Source organism: Scyliorhinus canicula, chromosome 4 (assembly GCF_902713615.1).
Source record: "Scyliorhinus canicula chromosome 4, sScyCan1.1, whole genome shotgun sequence".
NCBI lineage: Eukaryota > Metazoa > Chordata > Chondrichthyes > Carcharhiniformes > Scyliorhinidae > Scyliorhinus > Scyliorhinus canicula.
Genome location: NC_052149.1, coordinates 221809152 through 221828699, shown reverse-complemented (window position 1 = coordinate 221828699; position 19548 = coordinate 221809152). Strand labels below are relative to the sequence as shown.

Below are 19548 nucleotides of genomic sequence, written 5' to 3'. Positions count from 1 at the left end.
GCTAACCACTGTGCTGCCGTGCTGCCCCAAACAACTTGCATTTATATAGCATCCCAGAGTGTACATAAAACAAAATTGGACTGCAAATAACCCAAGGAACTATTAGGGCCTTGCCAAAAAAAGGAAGGTTTTTCAAAGGAACTTAAAGGAGGAGACAGCGGTTTAAGGAGAGATTTCCCACGTTGTATCATTGTGTTAATAACCTTTACAGGATATTAACTGATGGTGAGAGCAATGACTAAAGGGAGGCATGTTACTGGCAAGATGGCCACAGGCTGGAGTCACTTTTATCTAGCACATAGGGGTATCAATTGTTTCTACTCAGCATAGCTCGTAACTGCTGGGGCCTCTCCAACATCTCCCCACATTCCAGCCCGCATTGAGTGTAGCCTGGCACACAGGCTGTAAAAGGTAGCAGATCTGTTAATGGCTTTGACTATGTGAGTAATGGCAGACAACACTTCCCTGACTGACTGCGAGGGAGTCCTTGGGCATCTGCTTCCTTTTATCTGAGTAGGCGGAGCAATATTGATAGCACAACTGTATCTTAGTCCCTCAGGGAGACAGGCATAAGATTAAATTCTTTCCATAACACTAATAGTAACAGAGGACTGTTAACTCCTTAAACAGAGTCATGAGTCTATTAATGGTCACCCCGCAGACTCGCGTGGCCAATAAGTTCTGTCTCCACTAACAGGCTGGAGAAACCTTTAATATTTTCCATATGTGACGGATGACAGTTCAAATAGATGTTATTTAGAAAAAAGATTTCTGTCTCTTTAGGACTCAGAATGTTTAACTTGCTGAATGATTTCACAGTCAAATTTATTATCCTGCGAGATTAGAACAATCTAACCTGCAGATTACCTTAATGCAGCTTTATTTTAAAATTGTTAATGAACAGGTCAAATGTACTGAAGCTGCAAGTAGAGATGTCTGTTTGGAGATTAAAAGTTTTATTCAGAGCAAGTTTGTTGACAAGCCTAAAAAATTTTTTATGCTGAATTGTGAGAAAGCTACCAAATATTAGCAGTTTTCTCTTTCCTGTATTTTTTCCCTATTCTCTTAAAATAGAATCCCTACAGTGCAGAAGGAAGCCATTTGGCCCATCACATCTGCACCAACAGGAATTTCTGCTGTCAATGCATTCCCTCCCATGGGTTTTCCCAATGGTGTGGGGTGGCTTCAATGGCCATTCCCCATTGACAGCAGTGGGATCAGAGAATCCCACCTCCCACTCCCCAGAAACATGAGGCTGGGGTGGGGGGGGGGGGGGGGGGGGGGGGGGGCTGCAGAATCCCGCCCCTAATGTGGTGAAATACAGGAAATGCGACAGTGAATTGGAGCACTGCAAGATCCCATAAACAAAAATGTAATATTGACCAGATAATCCGTTTTGTGATCTTAAGTACATGGGTGTAACTGTCCTTCCGGTTATTCCCTTTGTTCCCTTTTATTTTATTTTATTTTATTGTTTTTGGCCTGTGGACTCACAATCAGGATGTGCCTTTAAGAAGATGGCTCAGTTGAAACAGCCTGCTTGCCAGGATACTGCGTTCCCAAGTTTTGTATTTTGGAGAGGAGAAACCAGATTCCTCAGCACCGAGAGGATCCAAGGAAGCAGCTATGGAGGGACTCAGTTCAAGCCACTGGTTAACTGACAATCAGTGGCTTGGCCTGGGACAGTGTTCTACCTGACAACAGTTAGTGATTGGTTCCTGTGTGATGCTTTTCTGAGAGAACTTGGCAAAAGTGTTTAGACCTTGGAAATGAAAGGAACTCCCTTTCTCTTTCTCTCTCCTGCTTGCTCAAGTGACAGCTGCTCTATTGATCTGAAAGCAGTGAGTGCCTGGCACGCCCTTTCTGTGAACTTGAAATGATGCTGAGTTTGCAGAGAAAGTAGACAACCTTGCCAGAGAAAACCATTTCAAGTTAGAAGGAAGAAGCACCAAAACAAAAGCCTGAACTTCAGAAAGACATTGAGGGGAAGACAAGGGCATCAAGAATCCTTATCCTTTTATCTTTATTAATATTTTTATTTCCATTTCCACCTTTCCCCTCTTGTGTTTTATGTGTGTGCATGTGTGTCTAGAGAGAGTGGGATGAGTTAGAAAGAGGGGGGTTGGTAAAGGGGTCGTAGATAGTCATTTACATTTTCTGTCTGTTTAATTGTAATACTGGCATAATAAAAGGTTTCTTGTGTTTTAAAGTTACAAACCTGATGACTGTATGAAATGAAAATCGCTTATTGACACAAGCTTATTGTCAAATGAAGTTACCGTGAAAAGCCCCTAGTCGCCACATTCCGGCGCCTGTTCGGGGAGGCTGGTACGGGAATTGAACCGTGCTGCTGGCCTGCCTTGGTCTGCTTTCAAAGCCAGCGATTTAGCCCTGTTCTAAACAGACCCCAGCCAGTTTATTGAGCTCAACCAAGGACCTCAGGTATTTTAAATAAAATCCAATTTCACCTGTGGTGTGACTTTGCGTCAAGTGGGGCTGGAATTGGCCACATACTAGCCCAGGGTGTCGTGACACAGGTAAGGCAAGTGGTTAAAAGAAAACAAAATATATTTAGTGGAATTCATTCAGCAGTTATGCCCCACTTATCACACAGTGCTGTGCCTCAGCTAAAGATACTAAGGCCACAACATTGTAAGACAGCATTCCTGGTACAGAATCATTTCAAACTGGAACACAGATCGGAGAACAGGATACCGAGGTCAGGGTCCCCGGTTGGCAATACTTGTAATTTTCTGGACTGGAGTCTCATACTTTTATGAAACTAAATAGTAGGTGAACAGTAGGTAATGTGTTCGCATGATGTACTTCAGTTAAAGTCATGTGCCGATGAATTTAATTAAGATCGCTATTGTCGGGGGTGGGGGAAATCAAAGTTAGCCGCAAATCACTTAGCAAATTTGGGGAAAGTTGAAAGGTACTGTATTATTTGAGGAGAAGTTACTGATTACCATCAATTAGTGGTGGTTCCAAACATTTGTTTTATAAATACCTTTTATTTCAAGACTACTTCAAGGCATAAATCTAACAGTCATACATTGCAGTGAACTCCCCAAGGTTATGGTGACCCTTGGCTATCGGGTACTTCATTTGCTATTTGGGAATTGCACGCTTCCACTGTTTAATCAGATTGACAGGACACAGGCTTGTCTCAAGTCATTTAGTAGCTTGGAGAGCTGACACATTTATTTCAGCTGTAGATCAGCCGCATATTTAGAATTGCAGTACGTACAGACATGCACTATTTTTTCTATAATCCTTAGAAAGAACAAACAGACTCAAAACAACGGCAGATGCTGGCTCCAAGCAATTCACTTGGAACAGGCTTTTGAGAAATTCCTTACAGCAGAATGTTCACACGTAACTGGCAAGATTTCACCAGTCCCTCTCTTGGACATTACACGAGAAAAGGCTTGTATTTCGATGGGCAAACCTGCTTTCACCTCTGACCTTCAACCTTCTCTCTGTTACCATCAATAGTCATTGGTTCTTTGAATAATCCTCTTGTGTTCCTTCCAACATACTCTTGATCCTCTAGGCTTTGAAACCGAGGGCTCAGTGCACCACTTCCTACTGTAACTCATTCACTTCCAGACCTCGAATGAAAGAATTCTTCACATTCCTCAGCTTTTTCTCCATTTTACAACCTGCAGATTTCAAAAGTTGGAACCTGGAACAATTTGTTGGATATCCGCAGTGGCTGAACAAGGTCCAGTACAGCTGTGCTGTTGTTGGCCATGATTTGGATTTGGGTTTGTTTATTGTTACGTGAACTGAGGTACAGTGAAAAGTATTTTTCTGCAAGCAGCTCAACAGATCATTCAGTACATGGAAGAAAAGGGAATTAAACAAAATTCAAGAAAATACATGAGAATACATAATAAGGCAACACAACAATGTAAGAGAACATTGTTGACTTTTCAACCCTGAAAAGAGTTCATGGGTATTTTTTCTAGCTTTCTCAGTGTTCTTCATTTCCCCTTAGTGTAACTCAGGTGTAATTTTAAGACGAGAAATGTAACAGTTGTTATTCCAGGAGCTTACTATTTTTACTGGGCAGAGGTGATTGGCCAAATATAAATGACGGGTTCTTGCCAGGGTGATCACCTCATCATCCGATAGTAGTGACCCTCCTGAATCCCCCGGAGCAGACATCCGCAGATCATCTGTCAATAAGAGGGAAATTCAGGGACAAGTATTCCAATTTCAAACCATACACCTGGAGCAGAACTCCTTTTGGGGCCTCAGAACTGTACGATACCTGAGGTTGGCATCAGAGCTTGAGCCCTTGAGCCGATACAGCAAGTCATCGTACAGAACTTGGTGATACAGTGCACCAGAAATGACCCATAATGCAATGTTCTTCAACACACAAAGAGGCAATGATTTGATTAATATGTTCAATGGCAAACCTTGCTGGACACGGTGGAGTAAAAAAACGTTTCAAACTATATACTTTTGTCCCCATTGCATTTATTACAACCAATAATAAACAATTATGAACATTTCGGTTGAATCCATCTAGACAATAAAACTAAGTTGGAGCAAATTCTAATAATTTTACAACAACATTTTACAGGATCTTCGCCAACAATCACGTGAATTTATGCAGAACATTAGGGTGCCGAAACGGATGTTGAGCCACGAAAGAGATATTGGGAGAGATGGTCAAAATTGGTCAGAGGTGAGTTTTAAGATGGATCTTCAAAGATTGGACGTATGATAACCCAAAAATATGCAAGTTAGGAGCATGTGTAGGCCATTCGGTCCCTCAAGTCTATTCTGCAAGTCAATAAGATCATGGCTGATCGGATTGTGGCCTCAACTCGGCATCCCCCCCCCCCCCCCCCCACACCACACACACACACACACACACACACACACCTCGGTCAATAGCATTTGGCTCCACTCTTCAAGAATCTATCCACCTCTAACTTAAAAATATTCATTGACCCTGCCTTCACCACTCTCTGGGGAAGATAGTTCAAAACACTCATGTCCCTCTGAGGAAAACAAAATTCTTCTTGCCTCCATTATGAATAGGAGACCCCCTTATTTTTAAACTGTGTCCCCTAGTACTAGTTTTTCCCACAAGTGGAAACAACCTTTCAGCATTCACTCTGCCAAGTCCCCTCAGGATCTTATATGATTCAATAAGATCACCTCACATTCTTCTAAGCCAGTGGATGCACGTCCAGCCTAACCAACCTTTCATCGTAAGCAATACCCCCTCCTCTCACCATCCTAGGTGTCAGTCGAGTGAGCCCGCCCACCCAAATAGTTGGGGTCAGGTTATTCCAGACAGTGGGATCCACACAGCACTAGGCACAGTTGCTGATGGTGGGATGAAGGGAATAAGGGACAATTGCTTACATGCTTCCAAGAACTCTGTACTCCTCTAACTCTAGCCTGCTTGCTCTTCCCTAATTTTCTTCACTCCTCCATCAACAGCCACACCATCAACCATCTCAGGCTTAAAGTTTGAAAGTTTCTGCCCACCTGTGAGAGGTTCACCAAGATTTCGGTCATTTGTCGCAATATCTCTGCGTGGCTCCGCACAACAGCTTCTTTGCTAACATTCCTAGGAAGCACTTTTATAGCTTTTATTGCAATAAAGGTATTATATAAAATCTTAATATCGTTGAAACTTAAGGGGCCAAAGTCAGAAGGGTGGAAAGTTCAAGGAGAGGTGGAATTGTAGAGCTGGAGGAGATTGGGGACAGGTCAGAGCGAAAACATGAAGGGAATTGAATGAGAATCTTAAATGTTAGATACTGGGGAGTCAGAAGTTAACACTGAGGAATAAGGTTGGGAATGATGGGCAACCAGGCCGTGGATTGGGATTGCTCATGGATGGCCACATTTTGAATGAGCTGGTGTGCAATGGAAGAATGCGGATCGGCCAGCTCCGGAACAACTGAGTCACACTAAATGGGTTATTCTAAAGCCATGCAGGAGTTCCAGGTCAGCATCTTTCCATCACTTGTACTGCAACAGTAACTTACATTTATGTAGCACCTTTAAAGTACATCCCGAGGCACTTTGCAGGAGCAAAACCAGACATGGATTAGCACCAAGCCAAAGGAGTCCTTAGGACAGGCGGACAAATGCTTTGTCGGAGTGGTAAGTCTTTACAGAGAATTTTGAATGATTAAAGTGAGGTAGCAAGACAAAGGGATTTCGGAAGGGAATTGCAGATCTTCAGGTTTAAACAACAGAAGACACAATGGTCAACGGCTAATTGCTAATACTGATTATGTTTCAACATCGAAGTAGAGATCAAAGCAGCCGACATTCACTTCATTACTCTTCAGATGAACTTTGGCATTGTATTCGCCAGCTGTCCAAAATGACAAGAGAGGACTTTGTGGAATATCGAAAGTAGTTTGTGGGAAATTCAAATAACCCTGAAATGCAAGAGAGCGTGTGAGCAAAATGGCTGATTTATAATTCCAGACTGTGAGCAAAATGCCTGATTTATAATTCCACACTGTGAGCAAAATGCCTGATTTATAGTTCCACACAGTGAGCAAAATGCCTGATTTATAATTCCAGACTGTGAGCAAAATGCCTGATTTATAATTCCAGACAGTGAGCAAAATGCCTGATTTATAATTCCAGACTGTGAGCAAAATGCCTGATTTATAATTCCAGACTGTGAGCAAAATGCCTGATTTATAATTCCACACAGTGAGCAAAATGCCTGATTTATAATTCCACACAGTGAGCAAAATGCCTGATTTATAATTCGAGACTGTGAGCAAAATGCCTGATTTATAATTCCAGATTGTGAGCAAAATGCCTGATTTATAATTCCAGACTGTGAGCAAAATGCCTGATTTATAATTCCACACAGTGAGCAAAATGCCTGATTTATAATTCCAGATTGTGAGCAAAATGCCTGATTTATAATTCCAGACTGTGAGCAAAATGCCTGATTTATAATTCCAGACTGTGAGCAAAATGCCTGATTTATAATTCCACACAGTGAGGAAAATGCCTGATTTATAATTCCACACAGTGAGCAAAATGCCTGATTTATAATTCCAGATTGTGAGCAAAATGCCTGATTTATAATTCGAGACTGTGAGCAAAATGCCTGATTTATAATTCCAGATTGTGAGCAAAATGCCTGATTTATAACTCCAGACTGTGAGCAAAATGCCTGATTTATAATTCCCGACAGTGAGCAAAATGCCTGATTTATAATTCCAGACTGTGAGCAAAATGCCTGATTTATAATTCCAGACTGTGAGCAAAATGCCTGATTTATAATTCCAGACTGTGAGCAAAATGCCTGATTTATAATTCCAGACTGTGAGCAAAATGCCTGATTTATAATTCCAGACTGTGAGCAAAATGCCTGATTTATAATTCCAGACAGTGAGCAAAATGCCTGATTTATAATTCCAGACTGTGAGCAAAATGCCTGATTTATAATTCCAGACAGTGAGCAAAATGGCTGATTTATAATTCCAGACTGTAAGCAAAATGCCTGATTTATAATTCCAGACTGTGAGAAAAATGCCTGATTTATAATTCCAGATTGTGAGCAAAATGCCTGATTTATAATTCCACACAGTGAGCAAAATGCCTGATTTATAATTCCAGACTGTGAGCAAAATGCCTGATTTATAATTCCAGACTGTGAGCAAAATGCCTGATTTATAATTCCAGACTGTGAGCAAAATGCCTGATTTATAATTCCACACAGTGAGCAAAATGCCATGATTTATAATTCCAGACAGTGAGCAAAATGCCTGATTTATAATTCCAGACTGTAAGCAAAATGCCTGATTTATAATTCCAGACTGTGAGCAAAATGCGTGATTTATAATTCCAGACAGTGAGCAAAATGCCTGATTTATAATTCCAGACAGTGAGCAAAATGCCTGATTTATAATTCCAGACTGTAAGCAAAATGCCTGATTTACAATTCCAGACTGTGAGCAAAATGCCTGATTTATAATTCCAGACTGTGAGCAAAATGGCTGATTTATAATTCCAGACTGTGAGCAAAATGCCTGATTTATAATTCCAGACTGTGAGCTAATGCAAAAAAGTGCTAATTTTAACATTTCATATCTCAGGCGGCTGACTATAAGTAACTTTGCTAACATTACACAATATACAACAAATGAATGATTCTCCAATCCTCAGGATCAGGATTTCAGTAAATATGACCTTTTTCTGCCTTTTGTTAAGGGGGAGTCAGAAGGTTTCACAAATATACCTGGAAGGTTTCCCAGCAAATTTGTTTTGGAGGTGGCTGTGTGCACACTGATCTGAATTATGATTCTGCTTGGATCCATCTACCGACTCGGACTAGATGGAATCGTGTTTATAAACGATTCTACCTTCTTTGAATCCTACATTGGGTGGAATTCTCCAGCAGTTGCGATCCACATTCCTGGTGGCAATGCACCCCAGCCCATGGATTTCCCGGCAGCGTGGGGTCGCATCAATGGAAAATCCCATTGTAAGGGACCTTCCTGTTGATTCTCGTATTTCCCATTTCTTTATTTTGCAGTTATCATTTTGATCCAATAATGGCTAATGGGTATATGGTCGATTAGGGGAAGTGAGGAACTCAAAGGTTACAAAAGAGAACATTGTGCTAGTCTTCGGACAGCAGAACTCAGACTTTTCGGCTTCCAAGAGATTGGTGGGACACGGTTCGATTGGTTGGCTGGTGGCCAATAAGTTGGCCAAAAGGCCGCATTCTGCCTGGTGACTGGATCCGACCCAAGTAAGATGATTTTTCAGAGAACTGAGGAAAGCACAGTTGGTTCCTGAATGTTCAGAGGAGAGGACCTCTCTCTCTTTCTCTTTTTATCCAGAAAAGCTGCATAGCTGTACAGAGTCCTGAGTGAAACTCCAGTGAATATCATTACTGATTGAAAGCAGAAACTTCAAACTGAAAGCCTAAATTGAAGGAAGGTGTACTAGAAGACAATCATCTGAAACAAACGCTCTTATCCTTTTTACTATTGCCATTATTTTACACCCTTCTTTTTTCCTCTGTGTTTGTCTGTCTTGTGTGTGTGTAGTGGGTGAGGTGGGTTAAAGTGGGGGGTTAGGGATTAGATAATAGTTAACCTGTTACATTTGCTGCATATTTAATTATAATTATTGTTATTAAAAGGAACAAATTGTGTTTCCATTTACAAAGCCGGTGACTGTAGTTATTGGGCAGCCAAGGGCCAAAGACCTGGGGTGTTTTTTAAAGAATTATTTATTAATTTTAATTGTGCTACAACTCCGGATCAAATGGGGCTGGAATTGACCATGCACTAGCCCAGGGGGTCATAACACCATTGACAAGCGGTGGGAGTCGAGCAGTGATCGGCGCACCGCCAATAAAATACCCAGCTGGTGAACTGGAGAATCCCACTCAATATGTTTGTATTTCGCGAGGAAGTTGGTCAATTCTGCTGATATCACTATGTGGGACTAAGAGCATAAGAAATAGGAGCAGGGTTTAGACCATACAGGCCCTCTAGCTTTCTCCATTATTCAGTAAGATCTTGATCTTGGCCTTCAACTCTGCTTTCCTACCCATTTCCCATAATGTTTAACTTCTATATTGTTCAATAATATGGCGATTTCAGTCTTGAGTCAGTATTTTCAGCTCTGGGGTAGAGAAATCCAAAGATTCACAACCTTCAGAGAGAAGAACTTCCTCCTCATGACCAGCTTTGAACCACCATTGATCCCTGTGGCACCCCATAATTTGCCGATTTTTAAATGGCCAATTCAACCTGATTCTCTTTCCCATTAGCTAGTTATTAATGCTAACGTATTACCCCCAACACCATGAGCTCTTATTGGTGAAGTTTGGTAAAATTGCTAATACAGAAATTTAAATTGTTATTATTGAAATCACATTTCATATCATATCATAGAATTTACAGTGCAGAAGGAGGCCATTTGGCCCATCGAGTCTGCACCGGCTCTTGGAAAGAGCACCCTACCCAAGGTCAACACCTCCACCCTATCCCCATAACCCAGTAACCCCACCAAACACTAAGGGCAATTTTGGACACTAACGGCAATTTATCATGGCCAATCCACCTAACCTGCACATCTTTGGACTGTGGGAGGAAACCGGAGCACCTGGAGGAAACCCACGCACACACGGTGAGGATGTGCAGACTCCGCACAGACAGTGACACAAGCCAGAATCGAACCTGGGACCCTGGAGCTGTGAAGCAATTGTGCTAATCACTGTGCTACCATTGGTGAAATTGTAAAAGAATGGATGGCAGGTCAGAAGATGGGACATGATACAAACAGCAGCAAAGAATGACAAAAAGATTAAAAGACAGGAAAAATTAGAGGATGAGAAAAAGCTAGCTAGAAATATAAAGACAGATAGTAAGAATTTCTAAAGATATTTAAATAAGAAAAGACTTAACAAAGTAACCATTGGTTCTATAGAAAATGAGTCACCATCCTGACTTGGAACAATAGTGCATTCCTCACTGTCACTGGGTCAAAACTGCATCTCCCCACAACCCAGCCTCACTATCAAGGGGTCCCACCTGATAGTGTTTGCCCTCGGCTCCATGGTCAATGCAAACAACAAAGGGGACAGGGAGCAACCCTGTCGAGCCCCTCCCTGCAAGCCAACGTTCTCGGGCCTAAAACTATTCGTGAGTACCGCCGCCAAGGGTCTATGGTACAGCACCTGAACCCATTTAATATATTCCTCCGCCAACCCAAATCTCCACAGTGTGTACACCAGATAATTCAATTCTCATCCAGGGAGATCACCAGCTCGTCTAGTACCTGATCTGGAAAGCCTGGATCACATACAATAACCTTCTAACATTGTCAGTAGAAAACCCACCCTTTATGAACCCCGTCTGATCTTATCAACAATCATAGGTAAAATTTCCTCTCACTGCTGTAATGATATGTATATATGTAGACAAGTAAAGTGTTGATTATTACATCTCAGTGTAACACAACCATTAGAGGGCATCACTAGAGAGATCCCGCTATAAATATGAGAACTCAGAGGATCCTGGCCTCTTCCAACCAGGAATGATTCGACAGTAGAGAGTAAGAGAGATCGATCACAGCATAGTTTAGCAGGTGTAGTTTAAATTAGTTCATACGTTAATATAGATTACTTGATTTCTAGTTCTGTGGAATGTGCAAACTTAATATTAATCAATCTTAATCAATCATTACTCAATAAATAAGTTTTGCGTTAAGTTAAAGATTGCTGGTTTCTTCAGAATCATTCTGGATTATGAAGCAAAGAGTAACGAGATATATCACCAAAGAGTAATATAACAACTGCCCCATCAATACCTTAGACAATAACTTCAAATCAAGATTCAGAAGCGAGATGGGCCTGTAGCAGACACATTCCTCCAAATCCTTGTCTCTCTTCAAAAGCAGAGAGATATTTACCTCCGAAAGCATTGGTGACAGCAGACCTGCCTCAAAGGGGTGACAGTACATATCAACCAATGACTCTATCAACAGATCCCTAAAATCCCTGTAAAACTCACACGTTGAACCATCTGGACCTGGGCCCTTGCCCAGCTGAAGTTCCTTCATGGCCACAACCACTTCCTTTTTAGAGATAGGAGCACTAGGGGCTGGGGCTGGTTTAGCACACTGGGCTAAACCGTTGGCTTTTAAAGTAGACCAAAGCAGGCCAGCAGCACGGTTCAATTCCCGTACCAGCCTCCCCGGACAGGCGCCGGAATGTGGCGACTAGGGGCTTTTCACAGTAACTTCATTGAAGCCTACTCGTGACAATAAGCAATTTTCATTTTCATTTTCATTTACTAAGAGCCAAGCGCTGATCCTCTGAAACCACAGGAAGCTTGTGGGAAGCGAACAAGAGCTCCATGCGCACCACCACACCAGATTGAACAGATTTATATAATTTAATATATAAATCCCTAAATGCCACATTAATATCTTCAGTTTTCATTAACCTCTGAGTTCCTCACAGAGTGGATAGCCCTAGAGTCCGTCCTCTTCAACAACGTGAGAGGGAGAAATTTCAAATTTCCAGAGCTGCATGTTATCAATCAAACACTTTGCCCTCTATGGACTTAATGAAGGCCAAGGTACTAGTCAGATCATCAAAAGACTGAACAGAGCCATCAGGCATCACTTTCAGGGTCACAGGATAAGGCATGACATAATTCATTCCAGCAGCCTTGAGTTGTCTTCGAACTTTGTTGAAGCCTCAGTGCTTCAGCTTCAAAAGTCGTGGAAAAAGGAAATCCTCGCCCACTCATATAGTCAGATCCCACCGCACCATTTCCAGGACCCTCCGGCGATCTTTAAAATTGTGGAAGCGATTATAGGCCTGAAGCGTTGATAGTCCCTCGGAATCAAAGGCAGGATATGGTGCCCCCTTTCTAATTTGAAATTCCCAGCCTTCACATCCAGTCTGTGACAGTCTGTTCTCAAAGAACAAAACAGGAGCCTTACTCTCCACTCCTTTCTAGAAGACTGACGACCTGGTTATTCCAGCCTCGCTTCTCTAAATCTTCCAGGATTTCTGACATGCCACTTAGCTGTTTTTCCAAGAATTAAATATGAACTCCAGCTTAGGGATGCAATATTTTCAACATTCAGGATTCTTTCCTCCGTTTCATCCAGCCTCTTATTACTGTTCTGCAGCTCGGCCTCGTGAGCACTCAAACATTCCGTCAGCAAGCCGAGTCTCTGGTCTATAACTCAGATAATGTTCGCAAGTGCCATTTTTAGCACGTCAGAGAGCGCCAGGCCAAGAGACCGCTTGAGGAGCACGTCGCCCAAATGAAAAGGTGGCTCCACCCCCCTCGAATACAACTGTGCCCTTTTATAACCTGATTTCTTCGCGTTTCTCAGCATTTATTCTCCAATACTTATGCAAAAGTCTTCCAGGGACATACTACCAAATATGAGCTTTCTGATTAGGTGAGCACATGCCGGACAAAAAGGATGAAAGACGGATTATAAAGCGAGTGGCACCAGAACCACTACCAACCTGATTTTCCCAGTCCACCTGCAAATTGAAGTCCCCATGATTGTTGTAATATTGCCTTACATATAACCCTTTTCTATCTCCTAATTTATTTTCTGCCCCACATCCTGACTACTGCTAGGGGGCCTGTACATAACTCCCAGCAGGGTCTTTTTACCTTTGCAATTCCTCAACTTTACCAACACATATTCAATGCCTTCTGATCCTATATCGCATCTTGCTATCGATTTAACTTCATTCCTTACTAACAATGCAACCCCGCCCCCTTTGTCCATCTGCCTATGTTTTCGATATGACACATCCTTAAATATTTAGATCCCAGCCCTGATCCTCTTGCAGTCTCTGTGATGCCCACAACATCGTACCAGACAATTTCAATGTGCGCACCAAGCCCATTTACCTTGCTCTGTATACTGCGTGCAGTTAAGTGCAACACCCTCAGTACTGCATTGACCAGCTCCCTTCTCATACTTGTCACCTATTTGCTGTGCCTGAAGTTAGATTCCTGCCGCTCTCTGTTCTATTACGTGGTCTGGAAACTTTACTGACCTCTCCTGAGTCTTTGGCTCCTTTAACTAGTTTAAAATCCTCGTCATTAACCTGGACTTCTACCTTCTCTTTTAACTTTGATTTTCCAATTCTCCATGAAACTGAACACTCCCTCCCCACTATTTAGTTTAAAGCCCTATCTACAGCCCCAGTTATGTGATTCGCCAGGATTCTGGTCCCAGCATGATTCAGATGAAGACCGTCCCATCGGAACAGATCCCCTCTTCCCCAGTACTGGTGCCAATGCCCCATGCATTCACACCCATTCCTCCCACACCAATCTTTGAGCCACGCATTTACCTCCTAAATCTTATTGACCCTGTGCCAATTAGCCTGTGGCTCAGGTAGTAATCCAGAGATTATTACCAGAGCATTACTCTGGGTCTCTGGTTTACTAGCCCAGTGACAATATCACTCTGCCACCACCTCCCCAGGACGGGTATTTAAAAGTCTTTTACTTCAGTTTAATCGGAGTTTAAGTTGTGGAAGAGCAACTTTGAAATTGTTTTAAAATTCTGTTACACAGATGCCACCTACTGGAACTGATTGAAACTGAGCAGACAGCAAGCCATTAATCGGACAATTAACTCCAGTTCAACTCTCATGAATACACGAATACTAAAGCCCAATACTGTACAAAGATTAAAATTATTTTAGTCAAAGATGTTTTATCCTCATTATTGTCTGTTACATGTAGATGGATTTCTTACTTTTGCCATTAGGTCTTCCCCTGTTAACTGTGTGTGAATGAGGGCGGCGTGGTGACGCAGCGGTTAGCAATGCTGCCTCGCGACGCTGAGGACCCGGGGCCGAGATCGACCCTGGGTTACTGTCCGTGTGGAGTTTGCACATTCTCCCCGTGATTGTGTGGGTCTCACCCCCACAACCCAAAGATGTGCAGGGTAGGTGGATTGGACACCCTAAATTGCCCTTTAATTGGAGAAAAAAAAGGATTGGGTACTCTAAATTTAAAAAAAAACTGTGTGTAAATGAGATATGACAGTGATTAAAACTCCAATAACCAGTAGTAGAGAATTCAGCGCAACACTCTCTGTGTGTGTTATTACTGAACAATTACTGGGATGTCATTGGAAACTTTGTTATTAGGTTTGTTGTTAGTCTTGGCTTCATCATTAAAGATTGCCGATGAGTAATTTTAGGAGTATAGGCTTTTTCAACATAGGTTGCTGCTGAGACAACTGGTGACCTGAAATAGGCACAGTTATACGTAATTACAGCTATTTAGGCGTATTTCAAGTGGTTATGTATTATATGTGTGTTGCAGTTTGGAAGTATAAGACTTGCTTTAATGATGGGGAACCTGCTGCATGGGCTGTTTCCAAACCTTTCCACTCTACACTTTGAGAACAGTGTGAGCGGGAGAAGGATCTCCTAATTCCAACAACAGTAACAACAAGAACCTGCATTGATGTAGCACCTTTAACAGAGGTAAACATCCTAAAGCGCTTCACAGGTTCATTATCAAACAAACTGACATGGAGTCACATAAGGGATCATTAGAACTGATAACCAAAAGCTGAGTCAAATAGGAAGGTTTTAATTAGGGTCTTAAATAGAAGAATCATAGAATCCCTACAGTGTAGAAGGAGACTGTTTGACCCATCACGTTTGTACCGACCCTCTGAAAGAGCGCCCTACCCAGGCTCACTCTCCCGCCCATCCCCATTGGACACTAAGGGGCAATTTAACATGGCCAATCTATTTGGCGTTTATCTTTGCGCATTGGATCAACCCCCCTGTTATCACTTAGAATAGAATCACCACAGTGCAGAAGGAGGCCATTCAGCCCATCGAGTCTGCACCGACCATCCTTAAACCTAACCTTTTAGAAACTGAGGGGCAATTTAGCATGGCCAATCCACCTCACCTACACATCTTTGGACTGTGGGAGGAAACTGGAGCACCCGGAGGAAACCCAGGCAGACAGGGGGAGAAAGCGGAAACTCCACACAGTCACCCAAGGCCGGAATTGAACCTGTGTCCCTGGCGCTGTGAGGCAGCCGTGCTAACCACTATGCCACCATACCACAAAGAAAACTGGCGATGAGGATCCAAGCTGACATAGTCCCTAAGAAGAAAAAAAAAGGAAAAGAATCATCGATTTCTGCAAAGACGTAAGGAAAGGATTATGAAGCTAAAACCTTTGCTACACCAAAGTTGGTAACGGAAGGGTGTCAAGAATCAATAGTAGCCATCGAAGGAACCAAAATGTTAAAGTAGATTTCAAAGGAAACGACATGGAAAAGGAACTCGCCACATGCACTGCCTGGAAAATCCTGGAACAATACAGGGAGCAAGTACCCTGCAACAGTAGTTAGGGGGTGGGGGGGTTCCAAAACTCAGAAGGAAAAAGGCTGAGCTCAGGAATACCTTGTTTGAAACAAAGAAGAAAGGTAGTGCTAAATATTCTGTGGCACACCGTGTTTATGTAAGCCCTTTCCATAGTGAAAATGGCAGGAATTTCTCTCACTGTGGCACGGTATGATGAGAACACGGAGTGGCGGAGCTCAAATATTGAAAGATTTGCTTATTTTGTCCAAGCGAGTAAAATTGTGGCAGATATTGTAGACCCAACTTTCCTGAGCACTAAGAGGTTGAAGGAGGGGTGGGGGGGGGGGGGGGGGGGGTGAGGGGGGGGGACAAACATTCAACCGCCTGTGAAGTCTGTTGCAGCAGAAATAACAGGCTCACTAACCTATACTGAGATTGTGGCGATATTGCAGGGTTACTTCTCACATAAACATTTCACCATCGCCGAGAGGTTGACCTTCCATCAACATATCCAACAAGAAGGAGAGTCAATCATACAGTTCATGGCTACTTTGAAGAAACTAGCTGAATCTTGTGAATTTGGAAGTGCCTTGAATGACACCATTAGAGAGAGACTAGTGTGTGGGTTAAGAAGCAAAGCTATCCAAAAAAAAGGCTGTTAATAGAAAGCAACTTCAACCTAAAGAATGCTTTAGAAGTCACGATCTCCAGGGAATCTGCAGCAAAGGAAATCCAACAATGAAGCTCAAGCACAATGTCAGCTGAGACCCGAACACAGACATAGGTTCGAAATTGCCACTGATACGCAAGAACTGGGCACAAAGCAGCAGAGTGCTGGTGCAAAGATGCAGGAGTTGTGCTAAAAAGAGGCACATCGAACCTGTGTGTTGGGGAAAGGGACAATAAGTTCCAACCAGGAACTACAAAAAGAACAGAAAAATGAACAGAGGGGAAAAAAAATCCATGCGATACAAAAAGGGCGTAGAGAAGGACCAAAGTCACAGTCAGGTGATGAACTGCCATTGAATGCACTGGCCATTGGAGACACAACAAACCGTTACTGGGTCACTCCTTTACCAGATGGACAAGCAGTAAAGATGGTTGTGAAAACTGGAGCAGCAGTTTCATTGGTACCAGAAACAGATCAGGAAGAGAAACTGCTACATATCACCTTAAAATCTTCAAAGATAGTACTAAAAACCTATGCTGGGGAATGATTCTATTGAAGAGTGTAACAATGTGCAGCTAAATGAACAGACTGCAGACTTGCCCCTGCACATCATTAGAGGTAACAAGCTAGCCCTAATGGGGAGAGCCTGGTAGGCGAGAATCAAGCTAACTGAGTTGAGGTGAATCTCATCTCAGAATCTGAAGCAGGTCTACTGAAAACGTTAAAGAAACATGCCATTGTCTTTAATGGAGAGCTGGGAAGCATGAAAGAGATCTCAGTCAAGCTAAAGATTAAGGACGAACGCAAAGCAAGGTGCTTGTATGCTGGGGGAAATGGTGGCGTTGTGGCATTGTCGCTGGACTAGTAATCCAGAAACCCAGGGTAATGCTCTGGGGACCCCAGTTCCAATCTCACCACCGCAGATTGTGGAATTTGAATTCAATAAAAAAAATCTGGAATCAAAATTCTAATGAAACCATTATCAATTATCGTAAAAACAGATCTGGTTCACTCATGTCCTTTAGGCAGGAAAATCTGTCATCCGTACCTGGTCTGGTCTACATGTGACTCCATACCCACAGAAATGTGGGCTGGGCAATAAAAATGCTGGCCCAGCCAGCGATGCTCACTCCCATAAACAAATAAAGACATAAAAAGGTCAGTGCCAATCACCATTAGCCCTAAGGGCGAGGCAGAATTAGAAAGGCTGGTCAAGATAGGGGTCCTCAAATCTGTTAATGTAACTGATTGGGTCTGTGAAGAAGAAAAATGGTTCCGTATGCATTAGTGGTGATTTTCAAGTCACCATAAATCCGGTCCTGTGTGCAGAGCTACTTTATTCGATTATTTATTTGCTGGCTTGGTTTTCAGTAGCATTTCAGTAGAAGATTACCTTAGTGAAGTTTATTTCCTGCTAAATGCTTCTGGAAAGAAAGAAGAAGACGCCAGAGACTAAGGACTGGATTCTCCGATTTTGAGGCTGTGTCCGGAGGAAGTGTCGGCGCTGCCCCCGCAGTGATGCTCCGCCCGGTGAGGGGGGGGGCTAACATCCGCGCCACATAAAACCCCCGACATTCCTGACAGAAACAGATGGAGAATTGCTGGGTCCGTGGCCGCGCATACGCACGGCGATAACCTGCAGCGCTCCCGCCGTACAACATGGCGCCAGCCGCGCGCGGACCCGACCTGCCAAATGGTCACCCCCTGTAACCCCCCACTCCACCCCCGGATCACCCCCACCAGTCCCCAGCCCCCACCGATGCCCCCCCAGCCAACGGAATGCCCCCCCCCCAACTGTGGCGGCACAGGACACAGCCCACAGCTGTCACGCGAGGTTGACGAAAACTCAGAGCACACGTGTTTCACGCTGTCGGGAAGTCGGCCCATCGGGGGCGGAGCATTGGGGGAGGGCCTTTGGGTGATGTACTGAGGCCATCCTAATGGCAACAATGCCGTTTTGGAGGGGACGGAGCATCCGAAAACAGGCGCCGTCCCCGATTTCTGCTCCGCCTGATCACCGAATAGGATTTCTGCGTTGGCAAGCGGAGAATCCCATAAGACCATAAGACATAGGAGCAGAATTAGGCCATTTGGCCCATTGAGTCTGCTCCGCCATTCAATTATGGCTGATACTTTTCTCATCCGCTTTCTCCTGCCTTCTCCCCATAACCCCTGATCCTGTTATTAATCAAGAACCTATCTATCTCTGTCTGAAAGACACTCAGTGATTTGGCCTCCACAGCCTTCTGCGGTAAAGTGTTCCACAGATTCACCACCCTCTGGCTGAAGAAATTCCTCCTCACCTCTGTTTTAAAGGATCGTCCCGTTAGTCTGAGATTGTGTCCTCTGCTAGTTTTTCCGACAAGTGGAAACATCCTCTCCACGTCCACTCTATCCAGTGTAGCCACCTAAGATGGACACTGGGCTACAAAAATGGAGAACTGCTAAGGCTGCAGGGAGAAAACAGTCTTAGCAAGGACAAGCAGTTTGCAGAAGGCTAATTAGCATTCTGCACGTACAGAAACCAGTTTATGGCCAGGTGCAGAATCTCAGCTAAAGGTGTAAATGGCAACAACGATTTGCATAGTAATGAGGTGATCTAGATCCAGGCCCACACAATAGAAACATTTAGGTTTGAATGGATACTTTGAGTAGACGCCCAGACGAAACGGCACCATAAGTATCCATCACAAAGCACCATAGAGACCGCCCCACCCATCGAGAAGCGACCCTCAGATTGGGGGGTTTGGAAAATATCGATTGGGAGAAGACCCAATCGATATACAGCAGGTAGAGACCGCCCCGAAGAGGCACGGACTTTGGGGGGACCTATAAAAGTAGACCCCGCACATGGTCCGGTCTGTTGTTTGGCTCCGGCTTGCTGTTGTTTTGGCTCCGGCTCTCTGCTGTCTTCATCGCTTTGCTGCTACATCGCATCCTGACTCCAGTTCCATCACCAGCCGTTGAGCCACCAGCCATCGAACTGTAAGTGTCACCACGACGATCGCTACGTGAT

At 43.4% G+C, this 19548-nt stretch overlaps 1 protein-coding gene across 1 annotated transcript in view; it reads right to left on the bottom strand.

Moving 5' to 3' along the window:
- Positions 1–4891: 4891 nt before the first annotated feature.
- Positions 4892–19548, bottom strand: part of LOC119965394 (ganglioside GM2 activator-like) — a 34608-nt gene continuing 19951 nt past the window's right edge. The window contains exon 4 of the mRNA XM_038796114.1: positions 4892–6425. Within this exon, the coding sequence (XP_038652042.1) occupies positions 6273–6425 (153 nt within the window). The 3' untranslated portion in view covers positions 4892–6272. The remainder of the gene's footprint in view (positions 6426–19548) is intronic.